General features: G+C 32.6%; 1 protein-coding gene across 2 annotated transcripts; it reads left to right on the top strand.

Moving 5' to 3' along the window:
- The first annotated feature begins 872 nt into the window (after nt 1–872).
- LOC111685910 (cell division cycle 7-related protein kinase) lies at nt 873–21,770 on the top strand. 2 transcript variants are annotated; one of them, XM_023448190.2, is made up of 4 exons: nt 873–1,423; nt 4,080–4,302; nt 19,828–20,405; nt 20,478–21,770. In XM_023448190.2, exons 1-4 carry the CDS (start codon nt 907–909, stop codon nt 21,488–21,490), a joined length of 2,331 nt encoding a protein of 776 aa, XP_023303958.2. In that variant the 5' UTR covers nt 873–906; the 3' UTR covers nt 21,491–21,770. The 2 variants fall into 2 exon arrangements, with proteins under 2 accessions (XP_023303958.2, XP_023303957.2); XM_023448189.2 differs by having other exon boundaries at nt 19,828–21,770.
- The last annotated feature ends 2,971 nt before the right edge of the window (nt 21,771–24,741 follow it).

Raw genomic sequence — 24,741 nt, 5'->3', positions numbered from 1 at the left:
ATTTAAAATGTATATTTAATAAACATATATAATGGTTTTTAGGGCCGATGATTCATTCTGAAACAACAAATTAGTTTTTTTTTTACCTAAAAGAAAGATTCCACTTTTATTCATAATGTCGTTGAAAATTTAAAAACAAAGGTAAAAACATAGACGGCTTACAAACTTTTTTAAGGCGGCGCCGAACTTGTTTGTGTCAACCAACGCCGTTATTAATGATTGCCTACGCAGATCTTTGTTTTTTAGCGTTTTGCTAATTTTTTTCATTATATTTTGTTCGTTTATTAAGGTCGGTTCGAGAAAAAGTTAAAAAAGATCCAACAGATTTATTTTTAATTTAATTTTATTAAAAAAAATTACAACTATAATATATTGTAAAACTATAAACTTAAAAGATGTGAAATAATTGTTAATTAAAACAAACTGAGTTTGTCTTAAAAAAAATACATATAAACAAAGCGGTAAAAGAAGAAAACACCTTTGACATACCGCTTGTCAAATCGAAAAATAAAATTATCTAAATACCTATAATAGGAAAATTCAGTAAATAGTTGTTAAAGTTTAATAAAATTGTTAATGTTGAAATTGAAAACAATCATTTGGCTTTTACTTAATTAAAATAAAACAAATTTTCCCGTGAAAATCGTGTAAGAAAGCACATGATTAAAGCAAATTGTTTAAAAGGAAATTGTCAAAACAATTATTTAAGAGTTTACTGGGCTATAAAGAGAAACGCAAAAAATTAAGAGTGTTAAAATTATTATTAAAACAACAACACCGTTGCGGTGAAAAATTTATGATATTTTTCCATATTGTTAAAGAAAAACGTGTTATTAGTAAACGTATAAAATAATAATATTACCAAAGATTAATAAAAAATTTGCTTAGTAAATAACAATAAATATTATGGATAGAAAGTTGAGAAAGGCATCCTACCAAAAAGGATATAGTTTGTTGAACAAAACTCCCACAGCTGCTGCCACAGCAAATAATATCAATGCTATGCAAAGTGATAATTTAATGCAAAATTCATATGTGATTCCAACAAATACAAATACTACCTCAATGTCCCCAGTTATATTACCGCCAATACCCGCTAATCTAGCCAAAGATGCTGCCGGCTTAAATCAGTATCAAACACCTCAACCATATCGTAGCACAAGACAACGTACCAATAATAACAATAATACAACGACAACAACTATGCAACAGAATGCCAATTATAGTGCAACTGTAACACAACAACAATTACAGTCAACGAATGTGCAAAATAATCACATTATCAATAACAACAACAACAACAGTATTGCTATGAATAATCAAACATTGATGAGTGCTAAAGCAGCTGCCTGCATTGCTTCACCTATGGAACAGCTGGCAGCAGTTCATGCAAAGGCTACTTCAAGTCGTAATAAGAATGAAGGTAAGTAAAATAACAAATCTTATGACAACAAAAACAATTAGTCAGAAAAAAATCTGTTAGTAACACGGGCAGTTTAACACATGTTTGCTTTACCTTTACATGAGTACATTCATTTTCTACTGGGTTTAATATCTTTTGTTTTATTTTGTCCTTTATTTGACATTTTATGTGATTTCTTAAGGTTTTTTTACGTTTTAGCTCAATAATATCTGTTCTTTAATGTAGTTGTAATGTAAATATTAACATATTTGATTAGATGTGATTAAAATGTAATGTTGATGTTTGTAGCAAATAGAATCAGTATAGATAGATTGATCGATAGACCGATAGATCGATAGATAGATAGATAGATAGATAGATAGATAGATAGATAGATAGATAGATAGATAGATAGATAGATAGATAGATAGATAGATAGATAGATAGATAGATAGATAGATAGATAGATAGATAGATAGATAGATAGATAGATAGATAGATAGATAGATAGATAGATAGATAGATTATGGTACGAATGCTTTAAAATATTGGACATAACTACTTATTGCTCCACTTTTCTCTTAATTATTTTACAATTAGAGTATAAAATGTATTAATAAAGCTACCATTTATGCATACTAAGTACTAGATATAATCCCAAATCTATTTCTCGTATACATACTAATGTATTTAACCAATTATTTTACTTTATCTTTTATTACGTAGCTAAATACCAGTAAATTGCGATATTTTTTCTTATCATAGTATATAACGTAATAACTTTATATTTTTATAGGAAATTCTATAAAATTATAAACGTTTAAATGAATTTGTAACTAACTTGTTAATTAATTTACATGTTTATTAAAAAAACACACACACACAACTACTTTGGTGTATTGACTAAAAGTTAGTACGTAAAAACAATTATTTAAATCAATTGCTAGAAAATGTTTCATAAGCTAAAAAAGATTTTAAAAGATTTTAATATTGCTAATAAAATAAGATTATATTAAATCATGCTACAATTAAATGTTTGCTTATTGAAATAGCAACAAATTCAAGTTTTCTTATTCTAATCAGATCTTTTGATTTTTATAAGTTAAAATGCTTATTTAAAGTAATATGTATTAGGAAAACTATTTTTTCTGTTTACTATATAGTAAAACTTATTAGATTTAGTACATATAACATTTTTCTTAATAAAAAGATCTTATTAAAATCTCAAGCTTTAGTTTTCTATCTTATTTTTAATTTTGCAAAATTTTTCGTTTTTAGGAATACCTATGTTTTTTTATAAATATAATAGAATTTTCCACGTATTTGTATTTAATATTTTTGAAATTCTTAGAAAATTCACGTATACATTTTATTAAGAGATCGTTTTTCTTAATAATTTTCAAAATTTATAAACGTTTTGAAATAATTGGAAGGTGATGACAAAACGCAAATGTTTAAACATTGTACACAGTAAACGTTTATGAATAATATTCATGTTCGTCAAATAAAGTGAAATAAGAATTATCGATAATTTAGCAAAGTATTCATAAGAATTTTGTGTTATACATATAATAGATAGATAGATAGATAGATAGATAGATAGATAGATAGATAGATAGATAGATAGATAGATAGATAGATAGATAGATAGATAGATAGATAGATAGATAGATAGATAGATAGATAGATAGATAGATAGATAGATAGATAGATAGATAGATAGATAGATAGATAGATAGATAGATAGATAGATAGATAGATAAACTCTAAAGCTCTGTCTATCTCCCCAAGCATTAGCTATAAACGCGACGTCCGGTCTACTTTATCCTTGTTTTGGTCTTTTATTTGGACTATCAATGTTAACCATCCACTTAGATTCTAGAAATGTCCTTAGGGACATTATGAGACTGTTTGTCATTAGCTTGTGTTGGGTACCAAGGCACTGTAATGTACATGGTAATGAGGTTGCAAACGATCTAGCTAGATTAGGTCCGATGACAGGGAAAGGATGGTAAAACCAGTCTTGGAATAGTCGATTGGATTGCAAAATATCAAAGGCCCTGTGGCCAAAACTTGATATGGTTGCTACTAAAATACTTGTAGGACTGGACAGACGCAGTCTAAGAGCTCTGATAGGGATTCTAACTGGACACTGCTCAGTTAGAAAATTTGTCAGTAAGTGGGACAGTAGTGTACCGGACTATTGCAGGTTATGCGAAGATGAGGAAGAAGAGACGATCGAGCATATCATTTGCCAATATTCTAGGATACAAAACCTCAGGCCGAAATGGCTAGAGCATAGTTCCATGGTGAACTGGAGGAAATTGCGAAACTTAACCCTCGCAGTCTATTAGGTTTTGTTAAGGGTATTAGTAGCTTCTTTGACTGGGTTTTGTAGGGGAATAGGGATTTTCTTTATTATATATATAAAGGAATTATATATAATTCATAACTATCTGTTGTTTTCATTCTTGTGTTGTGGTAGTGTTTTTGGATTCTCTGTTTTCTGAATCTCCTTTTTATTGAAGGTGTTTTATACGGTGTATAACCTAACATTGACCTTCAAAGTATTACTTTCAAGAAAAAAACATTTAAATTGAATGCAATTAAACAGCATTTTTCAACTCTGCCCTAAATACAAACTAAATACAAATCTTTTCCATTCTATCTTTTACAGAGGCCATAAACGACTTAAAAACACGCATTCCTGAAATCGAAAATATCTTCGATATACACAGTCGTATTGGTAATGGTACCTTTAGTACGGTACTATTAGGTACTTTAAAAAAACAACGTGATGTACCTGAACACTTAAAGCGTAAATTTGCTATTAAACATCATATACCAACTAGTCATCCCGATAGAATAATGAAAGAACTACAGTGTATGGCAAAAATTGGGTAAGTTTTTGTTTTATTAAATTAATATAAATTACTTTCATTTTTATGACTAAATTTATACATTTTTAATTAAAGCTGTTTTTTTATCTTTGTAAATCGTAAAACAAATACAAGTTTCTTTCATCAATGTGGCAAATTTATTTAAACGTTTATAAATGTTTATTTATATATTACTTTTTATTCACTAGATAAGAATGTTTTAACAAAAAAGAAAGAAAAATTCGTACCGCATACGTAAATGTATTTATTTATATACAATATTGTTTATAAATATATAAAGTATCTATAAAAACACATTAAAATTTCTTATTGCATTTCATACACGACAGACTATGACTATGACGTCTGTGACGTAATTTATTTTGCATGTACTTTTGTACCTTTTTTTATTGCGAAAATAAAAAAAATATTGACAATAAACTATTTATTTGCATTTTAAGGCCAAGAAAACTTATAAAACTTTATAATTTTAAAATGTTATTATACCCTTCACCTTCGTGAGAAGGGTATATATAAGTTTGTCATTCCGTTTGTAATTTCTATAATATAATTTTCCGACCCTATAAAGTATATATATTCTGGATCCATATAGGTAGCGGAGATGATTAAGCCATGACCGTCTGTCTGTCCGTCTGTCTGTCTGTCTGTATGTTTGTTGAAATCAGTTCTTAGAAGACCCCAGATATCTGCGAGATCCGAATCTTCCACAATTCTATCAGACATACGACCGGCAAGAACGCTATTTAAAATCAGGAAAATCGGTCCATAAATAACGGAGATATGAGCAAAAAACCGAGACAACCTCTGAAAATTTCATATAAAATTTAGATTTTTTATTCATGCTCAGACAGAAGCTGCAAAAAACAAAAACAAAATACATAACAATACGGTAAATATTGTTATTGTAATTTGTTTATAAAAGCAAAGCAGAGCAAGAGCAGCAGAGCAAGAGTAGCAGAGCGAGAGCAGCACTAATGTTTTGTTATTGGCTAGAAATATGAAATTAAGTATGTAGAGCCTGGATTAAGTGAGAACCTATAAAAGGGGACTTTCTGGTACTTTTTCGTTCTTCAAAAGGTATTTTTTGAAATTTCTATAATATTGAACCTAGAAACATGAAATTAAGTATGCATGGCCCGGATTAAGTGAGGACCCAAACAAGGGGAGTTTTTGGTACTTTTTCGTTTTTCAAAAGGTACTTTTTGCAATTTCTACAATATTGAACCTAGAAACATGTAATTAAGTATGTATGGCCCGGATTAAGTGAGGACCCATAAAAGGGGACTTTTTGGTACTTTTTCGTTTTTCAAAAGGTACTTTTTGCAATTTTTACGATATTAAACCTAGAAACATGTAATTATGTATGTATGGCCCGGATTAAGTAAGGACCCATAAAAGGGGACTTATTGGTACTTTTTCGTTTTTCAAAAGGTACTTTTTGCAATTTCTACGATATTAAACCTAGAAACATGTAATTAAGTATGTATGGCCAGGATTAAGTGAGGACCCATGAAAGGGTACTTTTTGGTACTTTTTCATTCTTCAAAAGGTACTTTTTGAAATTTCTATAATATTGAACCTAGAAACATGTTATTAAGTTCGTATATCCCGGATTAAGTGAGAACCAGTAAAAGGGGACTTCTTGGTACTTTTTCGTTTTTCAAAAGGTACTTTTTACAATTTCTACAATATTGAACCTAGGAACATGTAATTAAGTTTGTATGGCCCGGATTAACTGAGGACCCATAGATGGGGACTTTTTGGTACTTTTTCGTTCTTCAAAAGGTACAAAAGGCTTTAAACACATCATGGTGAAGGGTATATAAGATTCGGCACAGCCGAATATAGAACTCTTACTTGTTTTTTTTGTAAAATTTATTTAAAATTTAATCAACGTTTTTCGTAATAGATACTCGCTGCCTCATAAATCTCATAGTGTGTGTGGAATATTTTCTTTAATAATTTTTGCTGGTTGTGTGATTATTTTATTGGCTTGGATTATTATTTTGTTTAACATGTGGTTAGTTGTTTGTTAAGTACTTATACTATATGCTATTTTTCAGTACATGTGTGCTACATATGCCCACAAGGTGTTTCCCGAAAATACTTTTTTTTAGCCATTTTAGTTTTGCACATATTAAACACATTTTTTGAATCTCAATATTTTGAATAAAAAAATTATTTATTTGCGAATAGATAAAGTTAGAAACGAGGGATACTTTTCTACCATATCAAACTTCGTCGGCTTTTTCGTTCTATACTGAAGATACATGAGTGTAGTCCACACAGTAACTATGTTTACAACTCCTTTAGGTTTCGCTATTCAAGCGCAATTAGTGAATAAAACAAAACATATTTAATGTGTTAAAGGACACTAAACTAATACCCTCGAACTATTTCTCACACTTCACTTTCTGGCTACCCCAATGCTCGCCTTCTTTTAGCTCTAAACACAAGCAGCTCCTTCGGTCTTAAACCTTTCGATAGAATAATAAAATTGTTAAGATTAATATTAGTTATTCAATTCTGACTCTTTTCAAGGATGACCCAACATTCTATGATTCGTTTGATAAAGCTAAACTTTTAGTTGATTTATTCTCAAGTTATTCTTCTTTGTCGGAAAGGGATAAACCAAGAATATTGCTGGCAGTTAACGAAATTTCGATTCATTAAACAATCTTCTCCTCTTTTTCGCCTCCTACACAAGCACTGCCTACGCGCAAAGGTTCTTGCTGTTCATAGTGATAGCAAAACCCTTTTTAAAGTTGTTGCACCTTTCCGAAATTCGAATCACTAAACAATCTCCATTTCCTTTTAATTCTCTACAAGAGCATCCCCCGGGGGCATGTTACCTTCGTGAAACCTCCACCTTGGTGTTATTGCAATCCCGGGGAACAGAGATGTTTTCCAATATATCTAGTCTGGCCGGGACTATTAATTGGTTACAGTCCACTGCTTGGGTTAGTCCTTGCATAGATTGAAAAGAGGTCGAACCAGAGCATCACATAATATGGTACTACGGGTGGCCCAATCCATGTACGAAAATTGCCACCTGAGTTCTTCATTAAATGGTTACAGTCCACTGCTTGGGTTAGTCCTTGCATATATTAAAAAGAGGTGGCCCAATCCATGTACGAAAATTGCCACCTGGTAGACCGTTGTCAAATCTACCCAGTGGATGAAAAAGACTACCTTGAAATAAGGCCATCAAGGCAGTTGTTCACGTAAAGCCCTCCGACATTATCTACACGAGCAGGGTCTTGGCGCTGAGTTTATTGCTAAATCTTTTGATTGTTCGTTCTACCCTTTTGGATGTTCTTACACCACTTGGTATTTTAAATCACTATATAAACTCCGCCTCGTTTTTACTATCCACAGCAAGAACCGCAGCGCCTTCGCGGTAAGGTTCTTGCTGTTCCTAGGAGCATAAAGATTACTTCTACTTTCTAAACGAGCAGCTCCTTCGCGCTAAAGTTCTTGCTGTTTCTAGGAGCATAAAGATTACTAACTTTTGAGAAACATTGGAAAGTATAAGTAGACGTCTTACAATATTATCTCAAAGGTTAGAAGCAATTCTTTTGCATAAATTGCGTCTTTTATTTGGAATTTATTCCTCGCCTTCTAAATGGCAAAGTCTTATTGCTATCGTTAAGTCGTAAAATTTTTAGGTTTTGTCCTGGATACTATCCAACACAAGCCTTTCAGAAGACACAGAAATACACTATGGCAGCATTATAGCTAATGTACTAAGGATAACCAGATAAAGATCTATTCTGTGGTAATAACAAAACTAGAAAACTATTCGATTACACAGACGAAGTCGAAAGAACTTGGTTAATTTAGACAACAACTTTTCACTGTCTGTTAGAGCATGTTAATCTTTCAAATGTTTCGAGATACTACCAACTGTTATGGAAACAGTTGAAACAAAAGAAATCTATCTTAACAGGGTTATGATTATAAGGAAGAAGTTTCAAAAACACTATTCAGGTTGTATAGATAAAGTCGTAAGAACTTGATAAAAGCAGACAACTTTTCACTGTCCTTACAGCGTTATAACTATACTAGAGAAGTTTCAAGAACACTATTGAGATGAAGCGTTAGAAATTTTCATTATCCGTTGGAGCTTGTTAGTCTTCCAATATTTCTGAGTCCAGCTGATATGAAAACAGTTGAAACTAAAGCAAACTTAACGGCGTTATAACTGTATCTAGGGAGTTCCAAGAACACTATTGACATTGTACATATGAAATCGTAAGAACTTAGTAAAAAGGGACAACTTTTCACGATCCGTAGGTGCTTGTTAGTCTTCCAATTGTTCTCGAGACCAGCTGATATGAAAACAGATGAAACTTAAGCAAATTTAACGGCGTTATGACTGTATCTAGGGAGTTCCAAGATTGTACATATGAAGTCGTAAGAACTTGGTAAATACCGACAAATTTTGATTATTCTTTGGGGTGTGTTAATTTTCCAATAGTTCTGAGAACAGCTGATATGAAAACAGTTGAAACTAAAGCAATATTACTTTCACAAGACAATCGGTTCTTCGCATCGGAATCACTCGGAGTTCAACGAACAACCACCAAGGATTGTTAACCCAGCCACACCGACTTTGCACGTGCCGCTGTTACAACAACAACAAAGCAATCTTAACAGCGTTCAGACTGTATTACAGAAGTTCCAAGAATACTATTGAGATTGTACATATGAAGTTTTAAGAACTTGGTAAAAACAGAAAACTTTTCACTCTCCGTCAGAGCCACTATCAGCTGATATGGAATCAGTTTAAACTAAAGCATTCTTGACATCATTTCAACTGAACAGAAGAGATTATAACTTGCTACTGCTCTGATAACAGATTTTGCCCCAAAAATGGTTGTTATTCCAAAATTGGTTGTTATTCCATCATAATGTTGTCAATTCAAAGAGGTAGAGAACAAATTATATGTAAAAACTGATTTTTGTTGTTATCGTTTTGTAACGGTATGTAAATGTTATAAATATTTCAAATTTCCTTTTAAATAACTTCCCCTTATTATTTGCAACCCTGACAACACATTTCATTGACGTAGTTTTAAATTGTAGGTTTTTCATTTCTGTTTGCCTGGTTCATTATATTATTACAATGTATATGTACTCGTACATTGTGCAAACATGTTGTAATGAACTTTACATACATACATATATACACATTTGTTTGTTGTATTTATTGTAAATGGTTTTGTACAGAGACCGGCACTTTTTAAGTACATATGAAAGTATGTATATGTATTTATATGTATAATGTGTAGGTTTACCGGGTCTCTAAAGTTCACTATATATAAATACTATATAAATAAACATATTGTGTGTTTGTAGACACACATACATATACACACTTTTACTTTCGTTCGCTTGAATTTAAAACGTTAACCTTAACCTTGATTTTGAAAGTTAAATAAAAAGAGTATTGAATAGATTTCTCTATAATTTTGATGCATTTGAATTATATGCCGGTAAATTAGATATTTTCTAAAAGAAATTGATAAGGAGTAGTAGTAATTGTTGTTGTAACAGTTCGACTGTGCCCCATAGTTTGAGAATCGGGTCGTTGCGAAGCGGAGCTCCAATTGTCGTGGGAACATACTAATAGTAGTAGTTGTTGTCACAGTTCGACTATGGTTGATAGTTCTATTCTGGGGGAAAAACTTTCGGTTAACACAGTTGTTGCTGAGTTGACAATTTTTGGCCGAGTATGTCTCGGGTAGTACCGAAACAAAGATCTAATTGTCGTGAGAACGAATAGTAGTAGCAGTTGTTGTTGTTGTTACAGTTCGACTTCTTTCCGGGGGGAAAAACTTTCGCTTAATACAGCTCTCGCTGAGTTGACAATTTTTGACCGAGTATGACTCGGGTGGATCCGAAACGAAGATCTAGTTGTCCTGAGAACGAATAGTAGTAGTAGTTGTTATAGTAACACTTCGACTGTGGCCGATAGTTCTATCCTGGGGGAAAAACTTTAGGTTAATACAGCTGTCGCTGAGTTGACAATTTTTGGCCGAGTATCACTCGGGTCGTTCCGAAACAAAGATCTAATTGCATGGGAACAGATAGTAGTATTTGTTGTAACAGTTCGACTGTTGCCGATAGTTCTTTCCGGGGGGAAAAACTTTCGGTTGATACAGCTGTTGCTAAGTGGATAATTTTTAGCCGAGTATGACTCGAGTTGTTTCGGAACGAAAAGTAGTAGTAGTTGTTGTAATAACACTTTGACTGTGGTCGATAGTTCTTTCCGGGGGGAAAAACTTTCGGTTAATACAGCTGTTGCTGAGTTGACAATCTTTGGCGAAAATGACTTGGGTCATATTTGTCGTGGGAACGAATAGTAGTAGTTGTTGATACAGCTGTCACTGAGTTGACAATTTTTGGCCAAGTATGACTTGGGTGGTTTTGGAACGAAGATATAATTGTCGTGGGAACGAATAGTAGTAGTAGTTGTTGTTATTGTAGTAACAGTTCGACTATGGTCGATATTTCAATACTGGGGAAAAATTTTTTGTTTGATATAGCTGTTGCGGAGTTGACAATTTTTGGCAGAATATGACTCGGGTCGTTCCGAAACGAAAATCTAATTGTCATGGGAACGAATAGTAGTAGAAGTTGTTGTTGTAGTAACAGTTATATAGGTTAGGTAGGAAGGGTAGCCACAAAAACAAGTTTAAGTGGCTCACGTCTTATTTCGGTCCCTATTGATCATAGGAGTCTTTTCCTATAAAAACTACTCACTTCTTCCAGATTTCAACAAGCCGGTTCGATTCGCGAAACTTCACGGCTTTAAGTTTGTCACGACACGGTTGTCAGATCTTACAACGTTGTCAGTTAAATGTTCAGAAAATGTGTAATAATCGTTTGAACTTACAATTTTTCTTTTGCAACATTGTCAGAAAAGGCATTACGGAAAAGAATTGCAAGATAAAATATATGTAAGTTGACAGTATTATTAGACATTTTCAGCACATTTTACTGCCAACGTTGTAAGATCTAATAACCGTATATACATAGCATTAGGATATTCCCTTCAAATATAAACTTTATAAAAAATGTTCGTTTATAAAATCTGATTTTCCTTCTAAATTATAAAATGAATGTATGACTCATTGTCACCATATTTAAAGTGACTTTATAGAAACTATTTTTAGCACAAACTAAATAATCTATATTTAAATTTCTAGTTGTCCTAGAATTGTTTCCAAGATTAAAAACGCAAATAATTGAAAATGCTAATGTTCACTTTAGTGTGTTTTATTTTTACATTTCCAGCAATCAATATTAAGCGTGGGTTGTATGAAATATTTCCTTTTTATTCTTTTTTATAAATAAACACTTGTACATGTTGTACAATAATTTCTTTTTGTTTTTTTTTTTCTCGTGTACGTCATGCCAAAAAGAAATGCCATCTACGTCATTACCTTTTTGGGGGGCTTTTGCGTCATGAGAAATTTTTACAATATATGTATGTAAATAAATTAAAGGAAAATGTTTAACAAGTATATACATACATATGTACATATATTATAAACTAACCACATGATGATGTTAATTGTTTACATGTGTTCAGTTTTTTTTTTCGTTTCCCATCTTTCTTTCTGTAATTGTTTTTATTCAAATGCTCTTTAACATTTAGAAAATTGACACATTATCAATCAGAGTTATTGTGTTATGTATTTTTTCAAAACAGAAGAATTATACCTAAATCGCTATAGGGCTATTCGTGCACTCGTTTATATGGAATGTGTGGGTGGCAGAAACCTTACTTATACTACAGTATTATCTGGTATTATCGCCCGATGTTCAATAGCTCAGTATGCTGAGTTTTTTATTCGTTTTTATGTCTAACCCAAGTAATATGGGTTGTTCTACATATCCACAATGCGCTAATTGATTTAGGGTGGGATGGACAGTTGAATATGTGGTGTGTATCATGCGGACCCTTACCTCATGCTGGGATTATATAGGGGACGGTACTGTCCATGCGATACTATTCTATAGACTAGACCAGTGTCTATTCTATAGACTAGAACACTGTATTTTCTATAGACCAGACTAGACCACTATCTACTAGACGAGTGTCTATTCTATAGACCAGACTAGACCACTATCTACTAGACGAGTGTCTATTCTATAGACTAGACTACTGTCTATTCTATAGACTAGACCAGTGTATTTTCTATAGACCAGACTAGACCACTATCTACTAGACGAGTGTCTATTCTATAGACCAAACTAGACCACTATCGACTAGACGAGTGTCTATTATATAGACTAGACTACTGTCTATTCTATAGACTAGACCATAGTCTATTCTGCAGACTAGACCACTGTCTATTCTATAGACTAAACCATTGTTTATTCTATAGACTAGACCAGTGCCTATTCTATAGACTAGACCAGTGTCTATTCTATAGACTAGACCAGTGTCTATTCTATAGACTAGATCAGTGTCTATTCTATAGACCAGACTATACCACTATCTACTAGACCAGTGTCTATTCTATAGACTAGACCACTGTTTATTCCATAGACTAGATCAGTGTCTATTCTACAGACTAGACCACTGTCTATTCTAAAGACTAGACCACTGTCTATTCTAAAGACTAGACCAGTGTCTATTCTATAGACTAGACCATTGTTTATTCTAGTAAGGTTGTGGTTCCATACAGATCTCAGTTGTAGCAGAACAACTTTTGTCTACTGTTCTAGGTTTGGGAGGATTCCTTCGTTGAGGTCATGACGAACTGTTTTATCAGCATGATATTATGTTCCCATACTAGGATGACCTTCCTTTACTCGTGTAGTTGATGCTCTGGGATTTTTAGCTTGCAGCTTGTAACAGTGCGCAAAACAGCACATTGGCAGCTTTGAATATTTGTCCACTGGATATCATTCCCTGAAGGTGGCCTTGATGGAGAAGCAAAATTGACAACTGAGCAATTGTTTTATAGGAAGCTAACAAGGTAGCTTGGTCCACGTTGCAAATGCTGCCAGCAAGTGTTTTTGGAACCTGTTGTTAAATCCCAATTTTAGTGACATGAGCTAAGGAGGTAAACAAAATTGAACCCCCAATGTTTTGGGTGTTTCACAGTTCGTATTTGAGCTCAATCGAATACGGCGTCTAAATTTATGTGAACCCATTTTGAACCCCAATGAAAAGTTTTGCTGAAAACATTGTTGGTGATAATTTCAGACTATTACCATTAAAGAAGTGTAATAAAGTTCCGTTTGTAGTTCCAGTTAAAGATTCTTAACGATTTTTGGATCTAATTTCGAAGATATCCGGGCAAGGTAAAGAAAGTATTACAGAGATTAACTGTACTATAAGTACGCTCTACAATCGCCAGAAACCTTTCGTGCAATATTGCAATTTGTATCCATATTATGTCCATTCATCTCAGTACCATTAAACTAACCTTGAACTTACTTATTTTGAGAAAGCTTCTCACCTTTCAATCGTCAGTGTTATTCCATAGTAGTTCACACACACTTTTTGTTTATTCTTAGTGGTCGCATTCTCAATCTCATGTCTTTTATTAAGACCTTATTAGTTTTATAAGGTTTTCATTTGGCAGGTTAACTTTTTCAAGTTCCCTTCCATTCAAAGCGAATATATACGCTCTTTCGTGGTACACATACAATGCAAAGCTTACCTCTAGAAAAGTGTTATGTCTCTCTTATTGTATGATTGTTGTTGCTGTTGGAGTAGACAGTCCATCATTTAGCCATTACTGCAAAGTATGGTTTGGCAATTGTCAGTTTTGCTTCATCAAACTTCCTTCTTTTAAAAGCAAACACATTCGCTCATTCATTGCCGGTTATTCCTAAAGGGAAAAGTATTTAGTTAACTCTTTTATTGTATAGTTGTTGTTACTGGAGTTGACAGCTCTTCATTCTGACCTTACGGCGGATAGTTGTGTATTCGTCAGGTTTACTTTTACAAGACTCCTTCCCTTTAAAGCAATGACATTCCATCTATCTTTTGACTAGGGCTTACAACCGGTTACCGGTACAACCTGGATAACTTTTTTAAGCTCGCTTTCTTTGTAGAGAGAACGTACTCTCTTTCGTTGCCGGTTATTATCGAATGGTTTGGTTGGTTCCCATATATTACGAAGAGTAAACATTCAAGGCTCTTTCACTGTTTTATTGTTGTCGTAGTAATAAGGATATGTTTAGGATCTATTAGTCCTCGTACAATGCAGTTTTCGTTCATTGAGGTCTCTTAACCATCAGACATTACAGAGGGCTCTCTTACTATTTTCTTTTTGTGCTGGAATTGAAAGGGCTAAAAGGGCGCGTCATTCCCGTTGTTGTAGTGATGAGGATAAGTGTAGGATCTATTACACTACTTTATTGGATCTATGTGAGTCTGGACATCGAAACTCAAGACTGTGATAACATTATTGTGTAATTTTAACTGTCACAACAACAAGGCTCTTTTGCAGTTCAATGTGGTCTTCGATTTAAACTTAGATTGCCTTAACTGCCTTCTGACTGTCGGTAATTATTTTAAGCTCTGTTGGCGCTATTATTAATTCAATCCAATTTAATCATGGATAAGCATCCCCATGAAGAAAAAATTCTAATTTTTGATGATTCTTTAAAAGTTAATTTGTTTGTTTTATATGTTTATGTTTATTTATAAAAACATTTTAAAAGTAAAAGTAATTTTGTTTTATTTTTATTATGACCAAGTATTTAAAATTTCAATAAACATATTCATTATTTAAACAAAACGAGTTTTTTGTCTGTTTAATACATAGAACAATAATGAAAGTATGTGTTTGAATTAATTATCTGGTTTCTGGTTTATTATAAATATAAAATAAATTGTGTTTTTTAATACTAACAATTGCCATTGACTTTGACAGTTGAATGAGAATATCATTAAACTAGGAGAGGGAGGAAAAACTAGGGAAGTGTAACTGTTAGAACAGAGTTTCTTAAATAATTATTCAATTTATTATAGTTGTAATAATGAAACGATATATAAAACCGCATAGATCTAATGGGGTGACTCTAATAAGAGAGAGAGAGAACGATAAATACATCAGATCACTGTCTGACCAGAGTCTATTCTATAGTCTAGAACGCTGTTTATTCTATAGACTAGACCTGTGTCTATTCTATAGACTAGACCAGTGTCTATTCTATAGACTAGGCCACTGTCTATTCTCTAGACTAGACCAGCGTCTATTCTATAGACTAGACCAGTTTCTATTCTATAGACTAGACCAGTGTCTATTCTATAGACTAGACCAGTGTCTATTCTATAGACTAGACCAGTGTCTATTCTATAGACTAGACCAGTGTCTATTCTATAGACTAGACCAGTGTCTATTCTTTAGACTAGAACAGTGTCTATTCTATAGACTAAAACAGTGTCTATTCTATAGACTAGAACAGTGTCTATTTTATAAACTAGAACAGTGTCTATTCTATAGACTAGACCAGTGTCTATTCTATAGACTAGACCAGTGTCTATTCTATAGACTAGACCAGTGTCTATTCTTTAGACTAGAACAGTGTCTATTCTATAGACTAGAACAGTGTCTATTCTATAGACTAAAACAGTGTCTATTTTATAAACTAGAACAGTGTCTATTCCATAGACTAGACCAGTGTTTATTCTATAGACTATACCAGTGTCTATTCTATAGACTAGACCAGTGTCTATTCTATAGACTAGACCAGTGTCTATTCTATAGACTAGACCAGTGTCTATTCTATAGACTAGACCAGTGTCTATTCTATAGACTACACCAGTGTCTATTCTATAGACTAGACCAGTGTCTATTCTATAGACCAGTGTCTATTCTATAGACTAGACAAGTGTCTATTCTATAGACTAGACCAGTGTCTATTCTATAGACTAGACCAGTGTCTATTCTATAGACTAGACCAGTGTCTATTCTATAGACTAGACCAGTGTCTATGCTATAGACTAGACCAGTGTCTATGCTATAGACTAGACCAGTGTCTATTCTATGGACTAGACCAGTGTCTATTCTATAGACTAGACCAGTGTCTATTCTATAGACTAGACCAGTGTCTATTCTACAGACTAGACCAGTGTCTATTCTATAGACTAGACCAGTGTCTATTCTATAAACTAGACCAGTGTCTTTTTTATAGACTAAAACAGTGTCTATTCTATAGACTAGACCACTGTATATTCTATAGACTAGACCACTGTTTATTCTATAGACTAGACCACTGTATATTATATAGACTAGACCATTGTTTATTCTATAGACTAGACTAGTGTCTATTCTATAGACTAGATCAATGTCTATTCTATAGACTAGACCTGTGTCTATTCTATTGACTAGACCAGTGTCTATTCTATAGACTAGACCTGTGTCTATTCTATAGACTAGACCTGTGTCTATTCTATAGACTAGACCTGTGTCTATTCTATAGACTAGACCTGTGTCTATTCTATAGACTAGACCTGTGTCTATTCTATTGACTAGACCAGTGTCTATTCTATAGACTAGACCATTGTTTATTCTATAGACTAGACCATTGTTTATTCTATAGACTAGACTAGTGTCTGTTCTATAGACTAGATCAATGTCTATTGTATAGACTAGACCTCTGTCTATTCTATAGACTATTTTGAGGAATCTCCAAGTTTTTAAGATTTCTTGTTATTTTTGAGTGTAATAGAACTTTGATTTCTATTCAATACCAAAAGTAGTATTAACTCTCATTTGGGACTCACTGCATATAATACAACGAAATAAATTTCAATTAATATATATTTGCTAATTTATCTATTGATTTGATACTTTCAAATTTACATTGTTTAAAGCTTTACTGCAAATAAAAAAAGATATTACTCAATATGTATGTATGTTTATATACGTATTTGTTCGAATATTAAATAAATCCTCATAAAATTGAAACTTGCGAAACAAGTTTGAAGATATAAAAATATATATTACTAACTCCTTGACCTTGCAAGTATAGCAAGTTTACTAAATATCTTATAATTTATAAGATAATAAAAAGAAAATATACTCATCGAAGGATATTAACAACATTTATTTCAAGCATTTCTCGACAGCCGATTCTACGTACCGAAATGACCCGATGATTTTATCGGCCAATGACTGTCAATCCCAGCAACAACTACACAACAGTTAATACTGAAAATATACGTCGAATTTTAACTGTAAACCAAATTTTATAATTTCGTACTTTTACGTCACTGTTAAAAATTTCGGCCAAAAAAAAGATTGAAATTATTTTATGTTTTGAAAATAAATCTAAACGAGTAAATGGAAATTTTCACAATTTCTTTTAATTTTTACTTATTCCTTTTAAACAATAAAAATAAAAAAATATTAACGGCGTAATTGTGTTTAAATAAAGAGTCTAATAAGATATCTTTTACGTACTTTCTTATGATTTTCGAGATGCAATTCATTTTATATAACATGAAATATTATTAGAATCTTTATAAAGAGAAAATATACCAAAAACAATCACATTAAACAGCTTCAATTTATGGTTTTATTGTTTAAATAATAACATACAGACAAAGTATTTTTTTTGATTTAAAACTTATTTTAAGCAGACAAACTACTAACGATTTATTTGTTTACTATTTTCTATTAAACAACTAGAACTTTATTGAGATTTTGTACTAAAACGTTTCTTTTCTCTGTTTTGAAATTTATATATTTCATTAAAATTATTTGTCATTCTATAAGCATCATCTGTTTAAACATTTAATACAAATATTTGCATTTGCTAAATGCATTTATTTGTTCACTAATAAAAATCATAAAAATTTCTTAAATTTATATTTGAATATTATCTAAAACCGGTAGATTATTATTAGTTCACTGAACTGCGGACGTGCCTAAGTATGCATATTTATTTTTTAATAACAATAAAATAAATGCATAATAACATAAACGAAGCAATTTGTATTGTTGTATTTGTTTCGATTTTTTTTTTGTTATTAGCAAATACAATACGAGATCAGATAGATAGATAGATAGATAGATAGATAGATAGATAGATAGATAGATAGATAGATAGATAGATAGATAGATAGATAGATAGATAGATAGATAGATAGATAGATAGATAGATAGATAGATAGATAGATAGATAGATAGATAGATAGATAGATAGATAGATGTAGTTCCAATCAAAGGAACATTGTGTTCTTATAAGTCTGGATGTAAACCGTCTAGCACAATCTCCATTAAGCCATCGATAAAAATGTAAGCGTGTTGGTCATGAAGGATACTATCAGACATTTAAGAGGGAAAGTATTTGAAGAGGCTTTTTAGAACGCCATTCTTTACATCTGACAACTTTGTTCTATCAACATTTGTTCTATTTCCACTTGATCTTCATTATTCTTTGTACGGAAAACTAATGCTTTTTTAAGCATGTTTTGTTTTTTTATCTGGGAACTGGTAGGAATTAGTTTTCGCCAGTTTGCCAGTAATGTTATTCCTCATTCGCCTGAAATCTATAGCATAGTTTTGTTGTGGAATACACACTGATCTGGGTTTTAACAAGTAGCTTGATTCTTAGTATAAATTCCATTATCTATATTTGATTAGAAAATTTCCTGATATTTCACTTAATAGATATTACAGTTGACTCTTATAGAGAATTTAGTCTCAAATTCTTGATAGAAGATTCTAGGATCCATTAGTCTATGGAAAGTAATCAAGAGTAAAGGGAAAAGTTTCAAAAGCAGAGCTCATAGTCAAATATTTGGCAATGTTTACGTATGATTAAAAGACGGTCGGTAATTTATTGTGTCTATGTCCTATTTTCTTTGTCTTTAGAATGGCCATCATTGGCCGCTTTTATTTGCATGAATTGGGTAATCTCCCTGATGTTGATACTCTGCATTTTATCTGTATATGTGAATATGATATGAAATGATTCAAAACATATGTATGTATGTTTTCTATATATTTATGTATATGTATTTCATTTTAGAACTAAACATTGAAATGACCAATTAGCAATTATTAAATATTTTCTCGCTTCTTGACGTATTTTTGACGTAGTTTTTATTTTTGTTAAAAGCTATTAAAAGAACCTTTGTATATGTACAAGCAAATACTTTTCAAATTACGCGAATAACAAACAACATAGAAAAATATCATCTGCTAAATTAAGATTTTTTTGAGTGCAAATTTTTGAGGTCAAGGAAAAATCCTAAAAAAACTAATAATAGGAGATAGATAGATAGATATATAGATAGATAGATAGATAGATAGATAGATAGATAGATAGATAGATAGATAGATAGATAGATAGATAGATAGATAGATAGATAGATAGATAGATAGATAGATAGATAGATAGATAGATAGATAGATAGATAGATAGATAGATAGATAGATAGATAGATAGATAGATAGATTATTTATACTAAAAAACACAATCACTCTAATTAAAGTTGAAGATATCATTAACTTTTTTTAAATTGTTTTCTCTTTGCAGTGGCACCGACAATGTGGTGGGAATTAATTGCTGCATACGTTGCAATGAATCGGTAGCTTTTATTATGCCCTATTTGCCACACGATCGTTTTCATGATTTTTACAATAAAATGGATGTGGCCGAAGTACAATTCTATATGAAAAATCTCCTAATAGCTTTGCGTCATGTTCATCGTTTCAATGTTATACATCGTGATGTTAAACCCAGTAATTTTTTGTATAATAGACGTAAAAGACAATTTCTATTGGTGGATTTTGGTTTGGCCCAACAGGTGACCGTGTCAAATAATAACAACAATAATAATTTGACAACGAAATTAGAAAGTCTAGCTTTGCCTGCACCTAACACTAATGCTACGGCAGCGTTAGGTGTTGGTGAGGGTAAACGGATACGTGAACATGATGATATAAACCTCAAAAAATCTCAGGAAGTAGCTGTGGCTGTTACAGGTGCTGGTGAAGTGGTTAGTGGTACAGCGAAACGTTTACGCTGTACCCTAACGCCACAAGAACAACAAACACCAGCGGCCGTGTCAATGGGTCCAACGACACGTGCCGCAAATGCCGCCTTTAATACTGGTACTTTATCACATACACCTTTTAAAATGCCTTTAAAACAAATTAATGAGATTCCTAACACTCCCCCCATAGGATCGAAAGGAGTAGCTGGTAGTAATGCAAGTCTACATGAACGTAAATCTACCGGTGGAGCTGCTGCGGTACACACCCTGAGTGGGCGTTTGCAACAGAAATTAAGAGCTCAAGGTGGTGCTGAAGCAGTACAACACAGCAGTACGCGTACTTCTTCGGCAGGCGGTAAAAATACACCGCCCATAAGTCAAGCAACTCATAACAATAATACCGCCGATGCTAAATACAATACCAACCGCAATTTATCCTCTACAAACAGTCCCAAATGTTATTGTTATGGCAATCCTCAAGTTTGTAATATTTGTCTGGTAAAGAAAGAGATACATGCCTCGCGTGCTGGCACGCCAGGCTATAGACCACCCGAAGTGTTACTTAAATATCCCGATCAAACAACAGCCGTTGATGTTTGGGCGGCTGGCGTAATATTCCTTTCCATACTCTCCTCTGTGTATCCCTTCTTTAAGGCTCCCAATGATTATGTCGCCTTAGCCGAAATGATAACAATATTTGGTGATAAAGCTATACGCAAAACCGCACATATATTAGATCGTTTGGTTACATTATCACAAAAAACTAAACCTTTAGATTTACGCAAATTATGTGTGCGTTTTCGCAATCGCGTCAAATTCAGTTCTCCCAGTCTATTAAAGAAATATCAACGTCCCGATGGTACCTGTGAGGTTTGCAAAAATTGTGATCAGTTTTTCTTTAATTGTTTGTGCATGGAAACATCATTTGTAACCGAATCTCAAGATGAAGATGATAATTTTCCTGCCAGTGCCTATGATTTACTCTATCGTTTGCTGGAAGTTAATCCTCATAAACGCATAACGGCCGATGAAGCCTTAAGGCATCCATTTTTTCTGGAATGTCATAACAACAACAATAATAATAATATAACTACCTCAACTACAAACTCCAGCCCAGTGACATCATCAGCTCTATATGCTGCCGCTGTGCCATTAAATACAGCAACAGCAGCTGGTGATTCGGTTAAGAAAGCTCACAATTAACCTTTAACATCTTTAAGCCGTAATTTATGGAAATTTATTTTTGTATATTTTAAAAAATTTGTATTTTTTATAATTTTGTTTTTTCTTTTGCCAAAGCATAAGTTTAATTTATTTTAATTTTTTTTAGAGACTTTGTTATTAGTTTTTTAATTTTGCCTCGTTTATATTGTAAAAACAAAAACAACAACCTGCTTATATTTATTATTATTTTGTAAATCCTTAATGTCAACAAATTTTCCTTTGTAATCATTAATAAATTATATTTATATATAAATTTAATTAATTTTGTATTTTGTTAACACACAAAATGTAATTGTTGTTAAATATATGCTAAAGAAAATTTTTTGTAAATATATTTTTAGAAATTTTATATATACACACATACACACAGTAAAAATAAAAACAAAATATAGTGTTTATATTTAACAGAAAAAGAAGTTAATCTATTTTCTTCAAAACAGTGTTAATTGTGTCAAAATCTAAGGGATTGAAAATCTTCTCAATTCTTCAAATACCAACGAATTAAGTTATTTTTGAATACTCAGCGCGGGTTTCTTACTACTTACAGTTAAACTAGGCTTAACTTGCTGTTAAATTAATCTCGGTACAAATTTAGGCCGAATTTAACCGATGATTGTGTTTTTCAGTTTTGCATTTAAGTTCAGTTAACTTTGTTAGTATTGCCAACTTTTCACTCAAAAACATAAACAATGAACAGCTGTTTTTTGCAAACAGAACTTTTGCAGTCGTAATTCAGGTCTGAGTTGGGGAACAACTCTCGCGTCATCGCGATTATTTCTTAAACGCGTTCAGGCTTGTGTTTGTTGCCTGGCTTTCGACAGTTTTGCGTCTCGCTCGCACTGGTGTAATGTATTACTTCATATAACTGTTCAAAGTTATATGTTGTCTACATTAACCTCGTGCTTTCGTTTTACCTCAAGAGAGGTTATGTTTTATTGGTGGAGACTATAAAATACTCAAACGTTTATACCCTGGTGGAGACCATTAAAACTCAACTGTTTAAACCCTGGTGGAGACCATTAAACCTCAACTGTTTATACCCTGGTGGAGACCATTAAAACTCTTGAAATTTAAATTCACAACTTTAACTTAAGTGTTTAAAGGTTTCCAGCTTCCTATATGAAGATATAGGTCGACTTGCAGAATTCCCTTTAAACCAACGTGGGACACCCTGGCATTTGGTTATGAGTTCGGCCAACAATTCAAATAATCCAAAAATAAAAAACAGAACTTTTGTAAAATGAAAAATTTTGGAAAAATGTTATATAAACATTTAAAACAAATATTAAAACAAAACATATCAGAACATTGCAATTTACTTAAAATATTAAGTTTTTGTTCTTCTGAAATCATTGTTGTATCGTTTTTGTTAATTGTGTTTTCTCACTTATAACTTGAGTTTAATTGGCCAATTACACTCAGTTAAACTAAGATAATAAGTAACTTTACTGATAACTGAAAAACACGAAGCATATATTAAACCAGATTTAACCAAAGAATGAAGATTATCTATATCAGAAAAACTCACCCTTAGGGCGAGTTTTTCTGATAAAGATAATCTTCATTCTTTGGTTAAACCTGGTTTAATATATGTTTCGTGTTTTTCAGTTATCAGTAAAGTTACTTATTATCTTAGTTTAACTGAGTGTAATTGGCCAATTAAACTCAAGTTATAAGTGAGAAAACACAATTAACAAAAACAATAATACAATGATTTTGGAAGAACAAACACATAATATTTTAAGTAAATTGCAATTTTCTGATTTGTTTTGTTTTATTATTTATTATTTTAAATGTTTATTTAACATTTTTCTAAAATTTTATATTTTACAGAAGTATTGTTTGCAAAAAACAGCTGTTTATTGTTTATGTTTTTGAGTGAAAACTTGGCAATACTAACATAGTTAACTGAGCTTAAATCTAAAACTGAAAAACACAATCATCGGTTAAAGTCCGCCTAAATTTGTTTCGAGTTTAATCTAACAGTAAGTTAAGCCTAGTTTAACTGATGAGTAAGAAACCCGCCCTTAGTTGTTCATTATGTGGCGGAAAGTCGAATCGAAATGCAGAATACCAAAGTTGACAAACGGAGAAAATTTCGATTCAAATTGAATAATAGAGGCCATTGTTTTTTGTTGATTGTGTTTTCTTACTTATAACTTAGGGCGGGTTTTTCTGATAAAGATAATCTTCATTCTTTGGTTAAACCAGGTTTAATATATGTTTCGTGCTTATCAGTAATCATGATTACTGCAGTAAAGTTTGTGGTACCTGTAACAAGAGAAAACGGTCAGCGTATTAGTACACATCGACCTAAACAGTCTGGTTTCCTAGACCAAACCAGTTTGTTGCACGTATATAGGAATTTATCTTCCGGATATTGACCTCCGATAGATTCGATAATTAATACAGAAAATAGCCACCTAGCAGACACGTTTCGTGGTCAAATAGGGCGGGACAATGACAGCGGAAGTGAGTTATACTCTCTTGTTCCTCTTTATTCTGGCGGCTCCTGCAGAAGTCGTTACTGGGTAAGTTCAGTCTTCTTGCATGAAGTCCGAAAGGCCAGTTGCGTAGGTTAATTCTCGGAATATATAAAAGCTCTTGGCCACATGATCCTATCAGGAGGTGTCCATCTGCATTAAGCAAGTTTATATAGGTTTTCACGTATCGAGCGTTTGCAGGTTGAAAGCGGTATGCCGACAAAAGAGTCGGTACGCTCTTTTGTAAGCGAGGAATCTAGCTTCGCAATGGTATTACCAGGAATTTGTTGATGTCCTGGAATCCAATACAGTCCAACCGTCGGTTAAAGTCCGCCTAAATTTGTTTCGAGTTTGATCTAACAAGTTAAACCTAGTTTAACTGTGTAGTAAGAAACCCGCCCTAGTTGCTTTTGTGTTGTCTATCCCTCGCCAAGGGTAACTTGGAGATGCAAGGGCTAAAGTACACATCGTGACTATAAGTTACTGTGACTAATGTTTCGGTATTTAGCCATGGGAAGCTAAAGCTTTAAATAAGTGTGTTATGTGTCGTCTGATTCTACTTCCTTCTATAATGACATATGTGATACGCCTAGCTATCTGATATGGCTCGCTCTTTGTGCAGTAAGGTCTCTTCTGTTAGGCTAGTTACCAACAGCTCCCCTCAGCGTCATGGCAAAGCGTGGTCGTTGCTGGTTGCCTAGTCCATTCATGTTTGATTCAAAATAAAGAAGTCAACCTGTAAAGTAG

Source organism: Lucilia cuprina, chromosome 3 (genome assembly GCF_022045245.1).
Source record: "Lucilia cuprina isolate Lc7/37 chromosome 3, ASM2204524v1, whole genome shotgun sequence".
NCBI lineage: Eukaryota > Metazoa > Arthropoda > Insecta > Diptera > Calliphoridae > Lucilia > Lucilia cuprina.
Note: the sequence above shows the minus strand (reverse complement) of the source record. Positions and strands in the feature narration are given on the sequence as shown.

What these genes read in the sequence shown, in the direction of transcription:
- LOC111685910 (XM_023448189.2), top strand. Translation starts at nt 907, where the DNA reads ATGGATAGAAAGTTGAGAAAGGCATCCTACCAAAAAGGATATAGTTTG. An exon ending in AAGTCGTAATAAGAATGAAG is followed by an intron (nt 1,424 to 4,079) that starts GTAAGTAAAATA and finishes TATCTTTTACAG; the next exon opens with AGGCCATAAACGACTTAAAA. An exon ending in CAGTGTATGGCAAAAATTGG is followed by an intron (nt 4,303 to 19,827) that starts GTAAGTTTTTGT and finishes TTCTCTTTGCAG; the next exon opens with TGGCACCGACAATGTGGTGG.